The 20,058-nt window shown below is 40.6% G+C and overlaps 1 protein-coding gene across 1 annotated transcript; it reads left to right on the forward strand.

The window, feature by feature from the left end:
* The first annotated feature begins 5,264 nt into the window (after positions 1–5,264).
* Positions 5,265–17,884, forward strand: LOC146630043 (B-cell receptor CD22-like). Its single transcript, XM_085356762.1, has 9 exons — positions 5,265–5,373; positions 5,519–5,839; positions 8,664–8,996; positions 13,413–13,646; positions 13,830–14,090; positions 14,368–14,628; positions 16,834–16,915; positions 16,995–17,055; positions 17,133–17,884. Exons 1-9 carry the CDS (start codon positions 5,280–5,282, stop codon positions 17,274–17,276), a joined length of 1,791 nt encoding a protein of 596 aa, XP_085212888.1. The 5' UTR covers positions 5,265–5,279; the 3' UTR covers positions 17,277–17,884.
* The last annotated feature ends 2,174 nt before the right edge of the window (positions 17,885–20,058 follow it).

Genomic DNA, 20,058 nt, shown 5'->3' on the forward strand with positions numbered 1-20,058 from the left:
ATCTGCAAAGTTAGATGCTGCTGGTCATCGCTGGTTAGCTGCGCTGTCTACTTATCAGTTCACCGTTAAGTACAGGGCCGGTCATGCCAATCGCGATGCAGACGGGCTGTCCCGACGACCACAAGCTCCTCCTTTTGAAGATGAGGATTTCATCAAAGAAAGGGAGAGAGTTGATGACATGAAAAACCGTCTTCTAGAGGTGAGCAACGAGATGAGTCACGAGGTGGTATCTGCCTTATGTCAACGCCATCTTGTGGTGTCAAAGATCGAGCACTGTTCAAATCTAGAACAACCTTTGGCTGTAGAGTCTCTTGCTGTTGATCCCTCAACAGTTGCGGATGTATTTGGAGAAGACACATTACCATCTATGACAAGCTCTGACTGGTATAAAGCTCAGAGGGATGACCCGGTTGTCTCACGTGTCATCACCTTCGTTGAAAGAGCTCAAAAGCCCAGCTTCAGAGAAACAAACCTTGAAGTTCCTGATGTTAGGCTCCTTCTCAAGGAGTGGAGAAGACTCGAAATGAGAGATGGAGTATTGTACAGGAAATGGACAAATAGAGACAACACTGTATGGCAGTTAGTCCTACCTGAACAGTTCAGAGGGAAAGCGTTGCGTGGAGTGCATGATGAAGTTGGTCATCTTGGTTTTGAACGAGCACTGCATCTTGCCCGTTCCAGATTCTATTGGCCAATGATGACAAAGTCTGTAGAAGAGAAGTGCAGACAGTGTCCACGCTGTGTCAGGAGGAAAGCAGTGCCTCAGAAGGCAGCGCCTCTTGAAAATATTATAGCAACTTACCCGCTTGAACTCGTCTGTATGGACTATTTGTCAGTTGAGCCAGACAACAGAGACACCCGGAACATATTAGTTATCACTGACCATTTTACGAAGTTTGCTGTGGCAGTGCCAACTAAAGATCAGAAGTCCAGGACCATTGCAAAAGCTCTGTGGGAGAACTTCATAGTTCATTATGGGTTTCCCAGTCGTCTACTCAGTGATCAGGGTAGAGACTTTGAATCTCACACAATCAAAGAGCTATGTGCTTTGATAGGAGCAGACAAAATCCGCACTACACCTTATCATCCTCGCGGAAACCCGGTGGAAAGGTTTAACCGGACGCTTCTTGATATGTTGGGTACGTTGGAAGAGGAAGACAAATCTCACTGGAGGGACTTTGTTAAACCCTTAGTTCATGCGTATAACTGCACGAGGAACGACACAACTGGTTTCTCTCCTTATGAACTGATGTTTGGCAGACAACCCCGACTACCCATTGATTTAGTCTTAGGTATCCAACCTGAAAATGCCAACCATAAGTCTCATTCAGAGTATGTGAACAACCTTCGTCAACGTCTGGAGGAGAGCTACACCCTAGCTGCAAAAAACTCCCAGAAGATCGGAGAAAGGAATAAAGTTAGGTTTGACAAGAGGATTAGAGTGGCCGAGCTCTGTGCAGGTGACAGGGTTTTGGTTAGGAACATGAGTATCAGAGGTAAACACAAAATCTCAGACAGGTGGGAACAGAAAGTACATGTTGTGGTTAAACGAATCAATGATGGCCCTGTCTATGTTGTGGAACCCGAGTTGGGAGACGGACCAAAACGCACCTTACACAGGGATCTCCTTCTACCGTGTGGGTTCTTACCTGTGGAAGAAATGGCAGGGAGCAGATCTCATGGGCCCTCTAAAGGGAAGAAACCAAGGAACAAAGCCGAAAGAGAAGTACAATCTTCTGATAACCCTGATGGTCAGGAAGATGAGGTATACAGTGATGAGGACGAAGTGTATCCAGCTTTTGTGGTTCCAGAAATAATAACCAGAGGTCCTTTTATCCAGACTGAAAGGCAGGTTATCACACCTCAGCTGTCCACTGGGGATGTGCATTCTAGGTTGCCCCGTGCAGAGCCACAAGACGAGTCACACGCACGAGAAACACCCAGTCATGTTTCTGAACCTGAGCCTTTGTTACACTCAGAAAGCAATGAGGTGACCACATCTCCCATTCCATCTGATGAAGGTCCAGGTTGGGTTGTTATTGACATTCCTGAACAAACAGAACCTGTTGAAATGAATCAAGAAAGCAGCGACACTGCTGAGCAGAGTTCAGAGCCAGAGACAGTAGAGTTGCGGCGTTCTGGGAGAGAGAGACGCCAACCTCGTAAACTAACTTATGATGAGTTAGGTGAGCCTTTAATTTTGGCTCTCAGTTCCTTTTTGTCAGAGTTTCGCAATTGTATTCTCTCAGAGCACTTTCCTTCACACACCTGTTAAGTCAAGTGTGCATGCAGAGACTCATGCACTTTAGAGGGGGAGAGTGTAACCCAGATCATTGGTTGAGTATGGGATTTCTGATTATTTGTGGTCACTGAACGCACCACTGTGCCGTGCGCATAGCCACTCTCTAGTCCAGCTACAGAGTTTTTCCTTCCGTTCGTCCGATGAGGCGCATGCTGCTCTCGTGCCCTCTACGAGCTGGAAATTCGGGAAAAAGTCTTGTAGCAGTTACAAACGTGAAGCGGAGCTGAGTCCGACAGCATTCGCCATTACACGAACTCCTCTGGCTGGTTTGTTTGCCCTTTTGGTGCCCTGGATCCTACTGGATGAACTGCCTTGTGGAAGTCCTCATCTGATGACTCTGCCGAACCGTCCTGGCAAATAGATGGTCGTTGCTGCTTGCTGGATGCTATTATTGGATGCTACACCGTTCCAATAGAGCGGTAGGAACAATTCAAAGGGCCCCAACGATGCGCTTTATTTTTCCCTGAGCTCAGGTGATTTTCTTTTGGCCAAAGGACCTTAAAGGATACATATTTGTTTTTATTTATTTATTTTATTTTTCTTATGACACTGAGTGGAAAGACACTACAAAAAAAAAGGGGTTTATTATTTAAAATTGTGTCTAATAAATGTGTTTATGTTAAGTAAGTGTGGTGTCCATTGTGTGCTGGAAGCCTTATTGTTCCTGTGGTGGAGCAGCTACTACCAATCTCCTTTACGAAACTAGCTTCTGACAGGATACAGGTATTTGGGATACATTTGATTTCTTGTAACCTATTTTTAGAGAAACTGTGATTCTGGGTTAAACATCGGGGTGAAATTGATGACACCGACACCTAGTGAACTGCCCAAGGTCAACAGTCCTGATTTCCACGCATTAAAGGTTTGGCGTAAGTACAGATTGCGTTACACGTGCTTCGGGGGCTTGAAGATATTTGTAGCTTATTTTAGGAGTTAGAAATGTGTGAGATAGAATGTAGAATAGTGTAGAGACACTGACACTGCCCTGGATGTAATAAAGGCCTGAACGTGTCATAAAATTAGGAGTAAACTTGATATTGTATTTGTTTTAAATGTTATATACCTATGTGGTATATGACTTTTGTTGCCATGATGCCAGGTCTCTCTTGGAAATGAGATTTTTAATCTCAATTAGATTTTTTTTACCTGGATAAATAGAGGATTAATAAAAAGGAGACCTTCCCCCACCTTGAGCTAAAAAAGTAAGCCAGAGAGAAGTTATAGCTGAGTGGAAATTCCTCAGGGGATGCCTGGTGTTTGTAACCTGATAATTGTGGTCTGGAGGGGAGAAACATCACAAGTGAGTGAGTGAGACGGTAGACAGCAGTGAGGAGGAGAGTGCGAGTGCATCGCAAAAACACATAAATATCATAGACACTCGTAAACAAAGCAGCATCTGGCTGCAGTTTGAAGAAGAAACAGATACTAACTAAGAGGACAAACCGCATATGCCCATCCAAGCTGAGTCAGCTTGGATGGGCATATGCGGTTTGTCCTCAAGGCCTGGTTCCCACTGGATTCTTGGCTGACTCATCAAACAAAGACTTAACTATATTACTTAAAAACCACTTCATCTCTCCATTCCTCATGAGAGAGTTAGAGCAGGATTGTAAACATGTTCCTTATTTTGCTCCTCAGACTTGACTTTGCTTCTTCTTAAACACAACACTGAACTTTAAGCTCTTTCAGATTAATCACATGTACAGAGGGTACAGTCAGGTGTATTTTAACAGTTTCTGCTTTTACTTACAGACCTCAGGAAAAAGCCACGTTTGACAGCTCTTTGAAGACAGCTCCATTGTGGATTGTATTTAAAGGTGTTGCTGGGACTCATTTACTTCAAATAAACATTATCGACCAGCAGTTATGTTTTATGGACTTGGAGAGATGAGAGGAACAGCTGTAAGTTTAATTGCATACAACTCCAAATCAAAAGAGTTAGGACGGTATGTTATGAAAATGAAACTGAAAACAGTATTCCAATAGTTCTTGCAACACATTTAAAAAAAAAGTTGGAACATCCTTTAGAAAAGGAGCTGAATCTTTTAACATTTTCTATTATAAAAATGTATAATTTTTCAGTCTTTTCTCCATGTTTCTTAGTTTCCTCAGTCATATTTCCCTCTGTCTCTCGCTCTCTCTTTGTGTTCTCACTCTCGCTGTCTCTCTGTTTTTAGTCAGACTTTCATTGTGTTTCTCATACTTCCCAATTTATGTTGACAGTCTCTTGTCCCGTGTACATTGTGTTCAATTTTGCTTCCAAAGTCTCGTCAGTTAATTTTTTTTCAGCTGTGTTCCCCAGATGTGGCAGGCAGGTAGGTTAGGACCCAAATGTAAGACTCTCTGTCCTGATTCTCTCCTGTATATTGGCTCTCTCACTCTGTCTGTTGTTTTGATCTCCATCTTGCTCTGTGTGTCATTTGTTTAGAGCCTGCAGTGTTTGTATCCATGAGTATCTGCCAGTTAAGTTGGATTAAGTTATTTTTAATTTCCAGCAATGAAGCTGTTGTTCAGTCCAGCCTGATAATCTTACATTTGAGTCCTGACCTACCTGCCAGCCACACACAGCACTTCATGACATTTAAAGCTTCCTTTCTATGTAACCTCAATATTCCCATCAGTTTCCCCCTAAATATTTTATTATACAAGTTGTACTGATGAAAATACACAACAGATCATATTTTTTCTTTCTTATGTTTTGCTTTGAGAACGAGCTGGCTATTCACAGTGAAAATCTTGTCCAACAGGTACAGCTGGGTCTGCCAGCATTTGGGTTGTACGTGAAGGAGAGGATCTTTCACTTTATAGTTTTTTGACTGTGTCTGGAAACACAAAGTTCTTCTGCAAGGAAAAATGTGAGCGAGCAGAAAACATCCTCATTAAAACAGATGAAACCACAGCTCAGAGCGGCAGATTCGGCATTGAATACAAAGATGCAGCTTCAGGAAGAGGAAGCCTGACTTTTACCATCACAAATATGAGAAAGTCTGACTCAGGAATGTACCGGTATGGTTTGGGTAAATCTTCAGCTCCAGATTCATACTCAGACTTTGAGGTCAGAGTTTCAAATGGTGAGTTTCTACTAAAAGTCAAAATTGGGAAACCAATCACCTACTCTCATACCCCCATAAACTCTCAGGCCAAATACAGTCCTATTTAAACTCAGTCACTTTATTTATTTATTATATAATTCATGGATGTTCATCTATTTAACAGAAATTGCTAAAAACTCTAGAGTCTCCCGTGCACAGAGTGAGGGAGAAGAAATCTCATTTCCATGTGCCACTGCTGTCCAGGCACAGAGGAAGTTCCTTTGTAAGAATCCGTGTGAGAAAGAAGGAAATATCTTCATTGACACAACTAATGACAAAGTTCAGAATGGCAGGTACAGCATTGAATACACAAAAGGATCTGCGTTTGAACTTCGAGCAACCATCAGACGTCTGACCAAGTCCGACACGGGACAGTACAGGTGTGGTTACGGGGACCCTTTATCTCCTGATTCATATGACACTGACGATATTTTGGTTGTAGATGGTAAGTTTCTTTTCAGAATAATAACAATTCTTGATATGTTCATCCTATAGCTTGTTGTTAAAATCTTGCAAATTAGGGATTAGATTAAAATTCATAGTAAAAGATGCCAGTCTTTCTACAATTCTCTCTGTTTTGTTCTTTTTCTGCCCGTCCTTTCCAGCACTGTAGCAATCAGAATTATTGTTTGAAGACCAGGAAAAATGCCCAACAGATTTATTTTACCAAGTGGACCATCCTGGCTTTTGATATACTGGTAGATGGTCAGGTGGCCAGGAGAGGAAAGAGGTGCAGTGCTTTCCCTGCACCTGTAAATTGTTATTATAATTTTTTAATTATGATTAAAATAATCCCACTATTGTCCTCTCTCACGTATTCACAGACATTTGGGACATTATTGGACACAATATTCATTGTAATTGGGTCTTTTTCAGTTACGTTGTTAAATATATATGCCCCCCCTGGAAGCGATATTTATTTCTTTAAGAAAATTATAGACATGATGGTAACAGAGACAGTAGGTTTTCTAATTGGTGGAGGAGATTTAAATATACATCTATAACCAAAGCTAGATATTTCCAATAGAAAAGCACAGAATACCAAAACATTAATTAAGAATATAAATACATTGATGAAGGAGGTGGGACTAATTGATATATGGAGAAACTTGCATTATACCTATTTTTCCTCACCGCACTTGTTATACACAAGAATAAATTATTTTATTACCTTTGGGGAAAATAAAGATAGAATAAACACTTGTGAAATTGGAGCAATAGACTTAAGCAACCATGCACCAGTATACCTGTCCATTGATTTAAACCTGCAACCAAAACTCAATAATTGGAAATTAAATTCAAGCTTACTGAATGATTCACACTTCAAAGAACAAATTAAGAAAGAGATTCACTTCTATATGGAAACGAATGATAATGGTGAGGTGTCTCCTCCTATTCTGTGGGATACTTTAAAAGCTGTCCTGAGAGGGAAAATTATAGCAATATAAGCAATTATAAAAAAAAGATGAGAAATAAAAAATTAGAAGAGCTGCAAAATAAGTTAGAAGAATTAGAGAAAAGGCATAAAAGAAAAACAACACAGGATATATTGGAGGAAATCATCAAAACAAGAAATGAAATAAATGATTTGACTACATATGAAATTAAAATTTTTTTTATGTTTCTTAAACAAAGGTATTACGAGGGAGGATCTAAAGCAATGAATGTTTTAGCCTGGAAACTAAAAAAGTAAATAGCAGATAATACAGTTCACAAAATTAAACATCCAGTGACAAAATTAATAAAAAATAAACTAGGAGAAGTTCAGAGTGCATTTGAAACATTTTATAAGACTCTTTATGCTAATAAGACAGAGAGTAGTATAGTTGAAATGAACAGTTTTTTAGACTCTCTCGATTTACCAGTACTGAATGAAGAACAGAATAAAACTTCGATTGAAGATATAACAGAAAAGGAACTAAGAATAGCAATAAGGAGCTAAAAGAAGAATTAATACCAGTGATGCTTCTCACACTGAATTGGGTCTTAAAGAAGGCTCAAGTACCTTCTAGCTGGAAAGAAGCAATTATCTCTGCTATCCCAAAAGAAAACAAGATAAATTAGAATGTGCGTCATATAGACCAATATCTGTTCTTAATCCAGATTATAAGATGTTTACATTTATCATGGCTAGACGATTACAAAAGTTCTTATCTAGTCTAATTCATAATGATCAAACAGGTTTTATTCGAGAGCGCCAAATACAAGATAATGTACGGCGGACACTACGAATTATTAACCATATTCGACAGAATAAAGTAGAAGCAATGGTAATCAGTATCGATTCAGCATTCGATTCAGTTAATTGGAACTTTCTTTATGGAGTCTTGCATAGATTTGGCTTGCATGAAATAATAATTAAGACAATACAGGCACTTTATGATAACCCTACGGCAAGGATTAAAATTAATGGCTACCTATCAAATAGTATTAAGCTGCAAAGAGGAACAAGGCAGGGCTGTGCGTGCTCACCATTATTATTCACGTTATATCTGGAACCATTGGCTCACTATATAAGGCAAAACAAAGAAGTAGAAGATATTAATATCCATGAGAAGGAGCATAAATTAGCCTGCTATGCAGATGATATTTTAATATTTTTGGGTCAACCATCAAACTCTCTACCTAAATTAATGCAGTTATTTGAATACTTTGGTCGACTATCAGGATATAAAGTTAATATGAGTAAAACACAATTGCTTAAGTACAACTATATTCCATCAGAAGAAATTAAAAATAAGTACCAATTAGCATTAAAAAACGCAGGCCATTTTTTGATTTTGACGGTGTTAACTACTAGAAGACTAGAGGAAATATTAGTTATACTAATGGAAACAAAAACACACTCCTTACATGCCTTTTGTATTTTTTTTCTGTTTTGCTTCCTTTTCTATTTTTCTTTCTTTTTTTTCTTTTTTCTTTTTTTCTTCTTTCATTCCTTTTGTATGGATATTTTAGTTGTTTAAATACAGAAAAAAGAAAAATGCATGTAGTGACAAATTGTTGAAGTTGATGGTATTGTACAGTGATAACTAAATGTCAATTTAAAAAAAAGTAATTGGGTCTTTTTCAGTTTAAACCTTTTGCAAACATATATGAGATTCTTGACGGGTTCCAGTCTCACTTTAAAGAACAGTATTATGCTGTATTCCGTCTTGTTCTCTATGAAACATGTTTAAATGGAATCTTAGAAATTCAATTCAGATCTATGAAAGTGAATATAAATAAGTCTGCTTTCTGATTTTTCTATAATGGGCTCTGTGTTACAGTGGTGACTTACACTTCTACTCAGGTCTGCGCCTTCAAAGGATCAACAGCAGAAATACACTCCAAATTCAGATACCTATCGACTATAAATGACATAAAGACAAGAATCCAGAAAATGTTCTGGTTTACTACAGTCAAAGATAATGAGCCTGTGGACCTGAAAACAGATCCAGAGTATTCAGGTCGAGTTCAGTATCAGTGTGAAAACAATGACTGCACTCTGAGAATCTCAGACCTGAGAGAGAGCGACTCAGCTGAGTACAAGTTCATGCTCATAACAAACGATCCAGGAGGGAAATATACTGGATCACCTGGAGTCACTTTGACTGTTACAGGTAAAACAATATTTGACTGGAATTCACTTTAAACATTTCCATGTGTATCTGTGCAGATGTTGAGATATTTATGATATAATGTCATTGTTTTTTTTACTCCCAGATCCACAGCTCCAGGTACATGTGAGGAGATCAACAGTAAACTCTTATTCTAACTGGACAGAGCTGACATGTCACAACAACTGTCAGCTACCTGATCAATCTTCCTACATCTGGTACAGGAATGGACACAAACTTTCATCAGAAAAACAATATTTACAGCTGAACACATCTGATACTGTAGACAGTCTTTACTGTGCTGTGAAAGGATATGAGCGATTCCCTTCTCCAACAGTGTGTGAGTTCACTACTTTTTGTTTTATTAAAGGAATTATATTAAATTTTTCTTTATTTACGGGAATGTGTTTGTATGCTACTTTAGTCAAAATCCTTTCTTTTAGGGGGTTTACAATGTTTTCTTTTTAGAATATAAATTTTTTAAATTTGTTTTTTTATGACCATGTCGTCATTCTTATGTTTCCTCCTCCAGATGCTCCAAAGCTTCCCTCTGTGTCAGTGAGTCCCTCTGCTGAGATAGTGGAGGGCAGTTCAGTGGCTCTGACCTGTAGCAGTGATGCTAACCCAGCAGCTAGTTACACCTGGTACAAGGAGGATGTCATCAGCCCTCTCAGGTACCAAAAACAACATGTTTTCAGATCCATCCGGCCTTCTCAATCTGGAAAGTATTACTGTACAGCTGATAATGGCCTGGGACAAAAGAGATCTGAAAGCAGAACTATTGATGTGAAATGTGAGTAAAATACATTTATAAGCTTTAAATTCTTTGTTCTCAGTTGAACAGTTAACATCAACTTTAGAGATAAGACTTAATTCATCATCATATTTCCAAGATGGCGGCGCGTGAACAACGCGAGGCTCAGTGTCTCTCCAGAATCTGCTATTTAGCGGTTTTTTATCTACTTTTAACCGGATTATTCGTCCAGAATTGCTGTGCGTTGCTGACCTACAGCAGACAAGAGCTTCTGGACATCTGGACTCACAACTCCAACAGTTTTATCGCCGATCTCCGACTCATCCCAGAGATCTCCAGAACACCGGAGGCTGCCCACTCTCCCCGGCTGGGCGGAAGTGCACGCAGACGGCGCCGAGATCGTAAACAAAGGCGAGGTAGGCGCGGAGGGCTACGGGCTAAGCTAAAGCTAACACCACACCGGCTGCCTTTACCCAGTATTTTTCTCGCCAATGTCCGTTCTCTGGCAAACAAAATGGATGAGATACGGCTCTCCATCACTAACAACAGACGGATTATGGACTCAAATGTCATGTTTTTCACCGAAACATGGCTGAACAACAGCTGCCCGGACAATGCTATCGAGTTAGCAGGACGCCACACACACCGAGCCGACAGGCTAGCAGATGACTCCGGCAAGACCAGAGGTGGAGGTTTGTGCATTTATATTAACAATGCTTGGTGCATGAACTCCACTACTACTGAGAGTCACTGCTCACCTAATGCGGAGTTTTTAATGGTCGAATGCAGACCTTATTATCTCCCCAGAGAATTCACTTCGATCATACTCACTGCCGTGTATATACCCCCCGACGCTAATGCTAGGTTGGCCATGAAAGAACTTTCTGCAGCCATTAACAAACACCAGAATAAACACCCCGAGGCTGCTTTTATTGTTGCTGGCGACTTCAACCACACCAACTTAAAGACAGTCCTCCCCAGATTCCACCAACATGTCTCCTGCCACACCAGAGGAGACAAGACTTTAGACCATGTGTATTCCAACCTGGCTGGAGCCTACAAAGCCACACCCCTCCCCCACATTGGACAATCGGACCATCTCTCCCTGTTCCTCACACCTCGGTATTCACCACTCATCCAACGTGTGAAACCTGCTGTGAGGACAATTAAAGTGTGGCCAGAGGGGACAGACGCAGTGCTCCAGGACAGATTTAAAAACACAGACTGGAATATGTTCACCCACACAGACCTGGACCAGTACGCCTCATCTGTACTGGATTACATCTCCAAAACCACAGACAGTGTCACCACCCAGAAACGGATCACCATGTACCCCAACCAGAAGCCTTGGATGAACTGGGATGTTCGTCTCCTCCTGAAGGCCCGCAACACTGCCTTTAGGTCAGGAGATGCACACGCCTACAGTACAGCCAGGGCTAATCTAAAGAAGGGCATCAAAAAAGCCAAACACCATTACAAAAAGAAGGTAGAAGAACACTTCTCCAACTCCAACCCCCGACGCATGTGGCAAGGACTCCAGACCATCACAGACTACAGGACCACCAAACCCTCCCCCGCATCCTCTGATGTCTCCTTCCTCAACGAGCTCAACAACTTTTATGCTCGTTTTGAGCGAGGGAACCCCACAACCACAACCAAAGCAGACATGACGCCAGACCACCAACCTATGACTCTCTCCCCCACCGATGTAGGAGCGGTGCTGAGCAGGATCAATGTCCACAAGGCTGCAGGCCCTGATGGCATCCCCGGGCGTGTTCTCAGAGCGTGTTCTGGGGAGCTTGCAGGAGTGCTCACAGACATATTCAATCTGTCCTTGGCCCACGCTGTGGTACCGGCCTGCTTCAAATCCACCTCCATCGTCCTGATACCCAAAAACTCCAACCCATCTTGCCTCAATGACTACCGCCCAGTAGCACTCACCCCCATCATCACTAAGTGCTTAGAGCGACTGGTCCTAGCACACTTCAAATCCTGTCTCCCCCCCACCCTGGACCCCCACCAATTCGCATACCGCCGGAACAGGAGCACAGAGGATGCAGTCTCCATCGCAATGCACTCTGTCCTCTCACACCTGGACAACAACAACACCTACGCCAGAATGCTGTTTATAGACTTCAGTTCAGCATTCAATACAATCCACCCCTCACAACTCATCAGGAAACTGACAGACCTGGGTATCAGTTCCCTCATCTGCAAATGGTTACTGGACTTCCTGACCAACCGCCCCCAACATGTCCGGCTGGATAACCGCTGCTCATCTACCATCACAATGAACACCGGTGTACCACAAGGCTGTGTGATGAGCCCTTTCCTCTACTCCCTCTTCACCCACGACTGCAGACCTGCTGATGGTTCCAACACCATCATTAAGTTTGCAGATGACACCACGGTGATTGGCCTCATCAGTGACAACGATGAGGCCGCCTACAGGGAGGAGGTGGATCGTCTGGCTGAGTGGTGCGACAGAAACAACCTGCTGCTTAACACCGAGAAGACCAAGGAGCTCATCGTGGACTACAGGAGGAATGCTGACCCACATCCACCCATCCACATTAAGGGGACGGCTGTGGAGCGTGTGAGCAGCTTCAAGTTCCTGGGAGTCCACATCTCCGAGGATCTCACCTGGACGACCAACTGCTCCAAGCTGGTCAAGAAGGCTCACCAGCGCCTCTTCTTCTTGAGGACTCTGAGGAAGAACCACCTGTCCTCAGACATCCTGGTGAACTTCTATCGCTGCACCATCGAGAGCATCCTGACCAACTGTATAACAGTCTGGTACGGGAACTGCTCTGCCTCGGACCGGAAGGCGTTGCAGAGGGTCGTGAAAACTGCCCAGCGCATCGCCGGAGCACCACTTCCTGCCATAAAAGACATCTACAGGAAGCGGTGTCTGAAAAGGGCTGGGAAAATCATCAAAGACCCCAGTCACCCATCACATGGACTCTTCACCCTCCTGCCCTCTGGGAGGCGCCACAGGAGCCTCCGGACTAAGACCACCAGGTACCGGAACAGCTTCTTCCCCACAGCTGTCAGACTCCTGAACTCTGCCTCCTGACATCTGACCCACGTTAACTCATGGACTGAACATACACACACCCACAATGGACAACTGTACCCTCAAACACAATAATAACATGGACTGAACCACCACTCACAACCACTAGCACTTTATATAGCCTCTGTAGAAACTATCTACACCCTCACTTATCTTAACTGCACTACTGTATAGCTCTGTGTAAATAATCATTCTGTACATTCGATAATCTTTAATCCTACAACTGTTTACAACTTGCATAGTTCCCATTTCTGTATAGCTGTATATCCCAGATTCTGTAAAGTTATTTATTTCATTTCATATTCTGTATAGTTTTTCATATTTATATCCTGTTCATATCCTGTACATAGCTTGTACTCACTACAGCCTGTACATACTTATAGTTATAGAATATTCACAACATACTTCATACCGTGTACATTATAACATACCATAATAGACCCATTTCTGTAATATACTCACATATCTATATTATTGCTAATATATATTGTAAAATATTTGACTGGAATTCACGTTAAACATTTCCATGTGTATTTGTGCAGATGTTGAGATATTTCTGATATAATGTCATTGTTTTTTTTACTCCCAGATCCACAGCTCCAGGTACATGTGAGGAGATCAACAGTAAACTCTTATTCTAACTGGACAGAGCTGACATGTCACAACAACTGGCAGCTACCCGATCAATCTTCCTACATCTGGTACAGGAATGGACACAAACTTTCATCAGACGAACAATATTTACAGCTGAACACATTTGATTCTGCAGACCGTTTTTACTGCGCTGTGAAAGGATATGAGATATTCCCTTCTCCAGCAGTGTGTGAGTTCACTACTTTTTGTTTCATTAAGAGAATTATATTTAATTTTTCTTTATTTACGTGAATGTGTCTGTATGTTAGTTTTAGTCAGAGGCCTTTCTTTTGGGAGGTTTACAATGTTTTCTTTTTAGAATATAAATTTCTAAAATTTGGTTTTGTTGTCATTCTTATGTTTCCTCCTCCAGATGCTCCAAAGCTTCCCTCTGTGTTAGTGAGTCCCTCTGCTGAGATAGTGGAGGGCAGTTCAGTCACTCTGACCTGTAGCAGTGATGCTAACCCAGCAGCTAACTACACCTGGTACAAGGAGGATGTCATCAACCCTCTCAGTTACCAAAACCAACATGTTTTCAGCTCCATCCTGCCCTCTGACTCTGGAAAGTATTACTGTACAGCTGATAATGACCTGGGAGAAAAGAGATCTGAAAGCAGGACTATTGATGTGAAATGTGAGTAAAATACATTTATAAGCTTTAAATTCTTTGTTCTCAGTTGAACAGTTAACATCAACTTTAGAGATAAGACTTAATTCATCATCATGAAGAGTGAAAACAGATTTACTGCACAATCATGTCTGTTTATTACAATATAAGGAAGTTTGACAAGGAAATAAGTAAGGTTTCTGAATGTTACCTTTTATAATTTTTGTAGTGTTGTGAGAAACCTGCAAAGACTTGAGTATATTTATAACCAACCATGTTGTCATTGTCCTTATTTCTCCTCCAGATGCTCCAAAGCTTCCCTCTGTGTCAGTGAGTCCCTCTGCTGAGATAGTGGAGGGCAGTTCAGTCACTCTGACCTGTAGCAGTGATGCTAACCCAGCAGCTAACTACACCTGGTACAAGGAGGATGAAAATTTACCAAAAGCATTTGGACCGAACTTCACCGTCACCAAGTTCAGACCTGAACACAGTGGGCGTTATTACTGTGAAGCACAGAACAAGCTGGGACGTCATAACTCCACCTTACAGCAGACCATTGTGCCAGGTAATCATTTATATTTACATACTGGATACACTCAGAAAGGAGTGCAGTCAAAAAGTCAGGCACAATCTACATTCATGCACTATGGCTAATTATTGGATGACACTAGAATTTATAATAACAGATCACTGTCAAAATACCTCAGCACAGATAGAACTGTATTACTACCTAAATGTACACATGTGCAAGTATTTATTTTGCCAAGACGTTTCCCCTTCAGTGTTGTATGGACTCATAGTGTTGCTACAGATAATTAAACCAGAGCTGATTTTAAAAACTTTGCTCTTTTGAATCTACACTAATCCATCATCATCTTTAAAAGCATATGTTTGTATGGTGCCTGTCCTGTGAGGGCCAAATATCTCAAAATAATCATTAATGAGTTCAGAAAACCAGGCCTGCAACTTGATTTACAAAGATAATTTAAATATATTAAAAAGAAAATACCAGCTGCACCTGTAACTGTTCAACTTGCCTGTGTGGTTAAACAGAATATGGCAGGAGTCCCACTGTCTGCTGTCAAGGCTTTCCTTATTCATGTGCTAAAGAGTCCTAAGAATCAACATTGTAACTTATCTATCACGATGACAAGAACCATGTTTATTGCTAATGCTAGTCCTGTTTCCATGCAAAAAGCAGATTGTAACTGATCTCAGAATACTGAAAGCAGAGCCAGTGACATTTTAACCTCCTGTTAAAAACCAGGGATTTATCCATAATGCCCATGTGCACCCAGCCAGATAAAGCTGCAGGCCACTCAGCTTGAAGTGATTTTTAATCGAATGCAGACGAGGCTATGAAATTAAGATGTGCTACAGTTTTCAGTGGAATAAGGGGCGCGCCCAGTTAACCCCGTTTCCAGAGACAATAGCCAACTGCTGCCACTGTAAAGAATGAATGTTTATTGTAGGGTTTTTACTTTACAGTATAAAGTGCATTGAGACAACTGAAATGAGACCTCTAAAAGTTGATTCTGTTCATCTGGACGTAGCGTTTTGTGGGAGAAACGTTTCGTCACTCATCCAAGTGACTTCTTCAGTCTCAGCTGACTGCAGGTTTCAATCTTATAAACAGTACATTTGCATAATGACTGAAACCAGCCCACTGAAGGAACAATGGGCTGGGAGGTCAGTTCCTTAATCATAATTATGCAAATTCTCATGACCATTCATCAGCAACCACTGACCAAAATCAGCTTTTAGATGTCCCCCATTACTGATGTAAATCTCACAGTCTAAGAAAGCTAACCTGCCACTTTTCATATCCTCCCTGGTGAATTTGATGTGTCGGTCCACCGAGTTAATGTGATCCGTGAAATGTGGTACGTCCTGAGATTTGATTTTCACCCAGGTGTCATCCACATATCTGAACCAATGGCTTGGTGGTGTTCCAGGGTAGGATAGCAAAGCCCTCTTTTCCATTTCTTCCATGTACAAATTGACCACGATGGGTGAAACTGGTGAGCCCATGGTACACCCATGTTTCTGCCTGTAGAACTGACCCTTGAAGACACACATGAAAACACAGTTCCAAAAGCAAACACCCTTGGTCGATGCTGAGAGGGGTCCTGTTGCTGAGGTTGGTGTCATCCTGTAATCTCTTACAGACTACCTCCAACGCTTCCGGGACTGGGATGCAAGTGAAGAGAGATGTAACGTCGTAAGAGACCATGGTTTCATCTGCCTCCATAATGACATCTCTCACCTTCTCAACACAATCCAGGGTGTTCTGGATGTGGTGTACAGAGCTGCAAATCTTAATTTACATACGGGAACTGACCTCCCAGCCCATTGTTCCTTCAGTGGGCTGGTTTCAGTCATTATGCAAATGTACTGTTTATAAGATTGGGGAAACCTGCAGTCAGCTGAGACTGAAGAAGTCACCTGGATGAGTGACGAAACATTTCTCCCACAAAACGCTACATCCAGATTAACAGAATCAACTTTTGGAGATTTACTTTCCTGGGTGATTAAGAATGCATCAAGACGAAACTGACATGAGAGAAACTTTATGATAAAACACTGTTTGAGATTAACAGAGTGAGGTCACGTTACTCTGGTGTGTTTAAGTAGATTTCTATTTTTATTTTTCACTGGAGAAGAACTTGGCTTCTGTAGCCTAAAACTCCAACACTGTTCAGGCCATACACAGGTCGAACGTTATGGAATACTCAATTAACTATTAGTGCTTTACTTTGATCTTGATCAGGAGCAAAGAAAATAAAAGCTGCTGGAGTAACTGCTGCTGTTCTCCTGTCCGTCACATCCCTCCCTGTCTTCCTTTGGATTCGGTGAGCAGATCTGTCGCATTAAACTTTTACTTTTCAGTCATTGTGTTGTTCTTTTGTTCATTATCATTTCACTCCTCAGAAAAAAGAGGAATTCCAAGGAATCATCCAAGACTGAAGGCAGAGCAGACAACAAAGAACAGGTGAAACCAGAAATATAATTGCAGTAAAAAAAATCATCATTCACCATTCTAATCTAAGATAATTTTTTTCTATGCAGTGTCTCTCTGATCAGGAGGAGCCACAGGAACAGGATGATCTTCAGTATGCCAGCATCCACTTCTCTAAAAACCAGGCAGATCCTCTCTACAGCAACACCAGTTCAGCCCCACAGACACCTGGAGGAACAGAAAGTTACACTTAAAAACTGAAAACTATTTGAATGAAAGAGTCCAGGCAACTAATCAGTCTTCCTAGATTGTATCACATCATCTCAACGAGAATAAATGTCTTTAAGTTGTTGAACTTCATGCAGATCGTACATGATTTAATTACGCTCACCGCAGAAACATAAAATAATTTTTTTAATTACAAGTTTGACTCTTGTTAATATAAAAACCACCTACTTTCACTTTTTTGAGTTTACTGTGTTACACCGCTGTTAAATCAAATTAAAAAGTACAGCCCTGTGGTGAGCAGCTCCTCACATAATACGATGAGCCTCGCTAGAAGATTCAAATGAATATCTGGGAAATGCATTGCCTGCTTTAGCGTTCTTCTTTTGTTTTTAAGCTTGTTTTTTTTCACCATCATAATATAATTTCATGCTACATACTCAGAATCAACTAATTTCTGTCTATGAACCAAAAGCCATTGATGAAGAGGATCCATCCAGACTGCACCCGGCAGTCAACAAGATGTGGTCAACAAATCATGGGAGGTTTGGTCTGTTCACTCAGTGAGCATCACAATTTAGCCAGCATGGTGGCTACTGGAGCTAATTTCATTTTCACAAACCAAAATAATCTTTTGCTGCTCTTTTTCTTTCCTCATCACTTGTAGAAAAATACACGTATGTGATCAAACATGATTATCATAGTCTGTTTTCTGATGTTTGATATCCTGATGTATTATTATCATAATCACATTTATTTCAAACTGCACAAAGAAATTGACTTTTTAAAACGATTAACTTTTTTAACAAATCATTAAATAACACCTGATTTTTCAATAGCACTTCATTACTCTGATGTCTCACAGTGATATATATGGTTTATAAAACATTATTCTGCTACACCTCAACTTCTATGTGACTTTAATTTTCCGTGGTACTTTTTTTGCATCAATAAAATTGTATAATATCAGCTTATGTCATGTTAATGCTGACTGGCTATTTGATATAACAGATCCAAACAGAGTACACTGTCTGGATCTAGGTAAAATGGTGAAATGTGTTTGTTTTGAAAGAAAATTACAAAAATAACATTAAATTCCTTACAAAAAAATATAAATTATAGCGATTAACAGAAATATTCACAACAAATTCTCTGTAAAAACTCCCTTATGTATTGTCACAAACTGGGTCAAAGGGCAAAGAGAGAGTTCATAGGTACATCTTTAACTGAACTCTTTGTGTCATGATAGTCCCATACAGTAGAAGACAAATTACTAAAATCATTTAGCTACATTTATTTCTAAATTTACTGCTATATTTTGTGTTCTGTGCAAATGAACGCTGTCAAAACCACCAACACAAAGCACCAAAAAATGCCTTGAAACATAAACAACATACATTATTAAAGTGACAGAACTTCAGGTTACAAAAAGACACAATCACTAATTCGTGAGATACACGAGTCTCACAATAAATCCACACATGTTGGGATTTATCATAAAGACAACACTAAATGCATTTGTACAGCTAGCTTTCTTCATAGACAAAAATAGACACGTGTTTGGATAAGAAAAAATAACTTCACCAAACATGGTGGAGGAATTATTATGGTATGTGTGGCTGCCAGTGTTGATGATGTGACTGTGGACATAAGCAGCAGACTGAATTCTGAGTACAGGTATACACTCTCTTCTCAGATTCAGCCAAATGCTGCAAAACCAATTGGATGGTCCTTCAGATTGCAAATAGATAATGAATCAAAGCATATTACAAAACCAACAGGAGAGTTTCTCAGTATTCATCAATGGCAAAGTCACCAGCTGATCTTAACACCTAGGTGCATCCTTTTCAGTTACAGAAGACAAAACTGAAGTCAGAGAGACCCACAAAGAAACAGCTACTAAAGGTGGCTGCAAGAAAGACCAGGCAAAGTGTCTCAAGAGAGGAAACTCTTAAAGTGTTCCTGATTTTTTTTCTTTCTTTCTTTTGTTTTACTGCCCTCTAGTGATAAAATGTTAGCTTGGAGCTTTGAGTTTCATCTCTCAGTACTCTCTCTCCCTGAGTGAAAAATCCTTTAAAGAATTTGGCCATTCAAAATAAATAAACTTGTTTGTATATTGATAACAAACACCTTAAGGTCTGATTTAATTCCACAGTAAACACAGACCTTGCCCCAAATCCCCCCCTAACCAGGCTAGCCCACAGGTCACATGACCACTACTTAACTAGAAACCATGCTTTTTTTTCTTCCCCTGTCATATATAATGAGTAATACATACAAATCATTTCAGTACATAGGTATGTCCCCCAATGTCCTGTTCGGAGAGCAATTACTTTCTAGCTGTCTGATTGGATTTTTGTTTTTAATAAATCAGTCTCATGATTGTGAGCCCCACCTAATGTGTAAACAAATGGAAGGCAGGCAGGGTAGTGAGGTGAGGAGACCAAAGACATTACTGCCAGGCAACCCTACATCTGATATGGCTCCCCAGTACCATTCCAGCCTTCCACTAGCACCTATAGTGGATCCTGTTGTGTCATTTGTAAGTATAATTGTCTTTATGTAGGTGAGTGCTAAGCTAGTGCTATGTAGGGCTGCAGATATCGATTGTTCAGATAAGAAATACTTATGTCTTATTAATGAGCAATAATATAAAAAGAGAGTCTTTTAAAATGAATTGCTCATTGACTTCCATTTCAGACATTGCAATGTTTTAAATTTTAACTGGATATAATGGTTGTCAAAAACAACAACAACAACAACAACGAAACCCCTTTAGGTAATTTAATACCAACCATATCAATTTTTTTT

The sequence above is a fragment of the Diplotaxodon limnothrissa genome, linkage group LG6 (assembly GCF_057381915.1).
Source record: "Diplotaxodon limnothrissa isolate DT_005_m linkage group LG6, D_limnothrissa_male_GT1.1, whole genome shotgun sequence".
Taxonomy (NCBI): Eukaryota; Metazoa; Chordata; class Actinopteri; order Cichliformes; family Cichlidae; genus Diplotaxodon; species Diplotaxodon limnothrissa.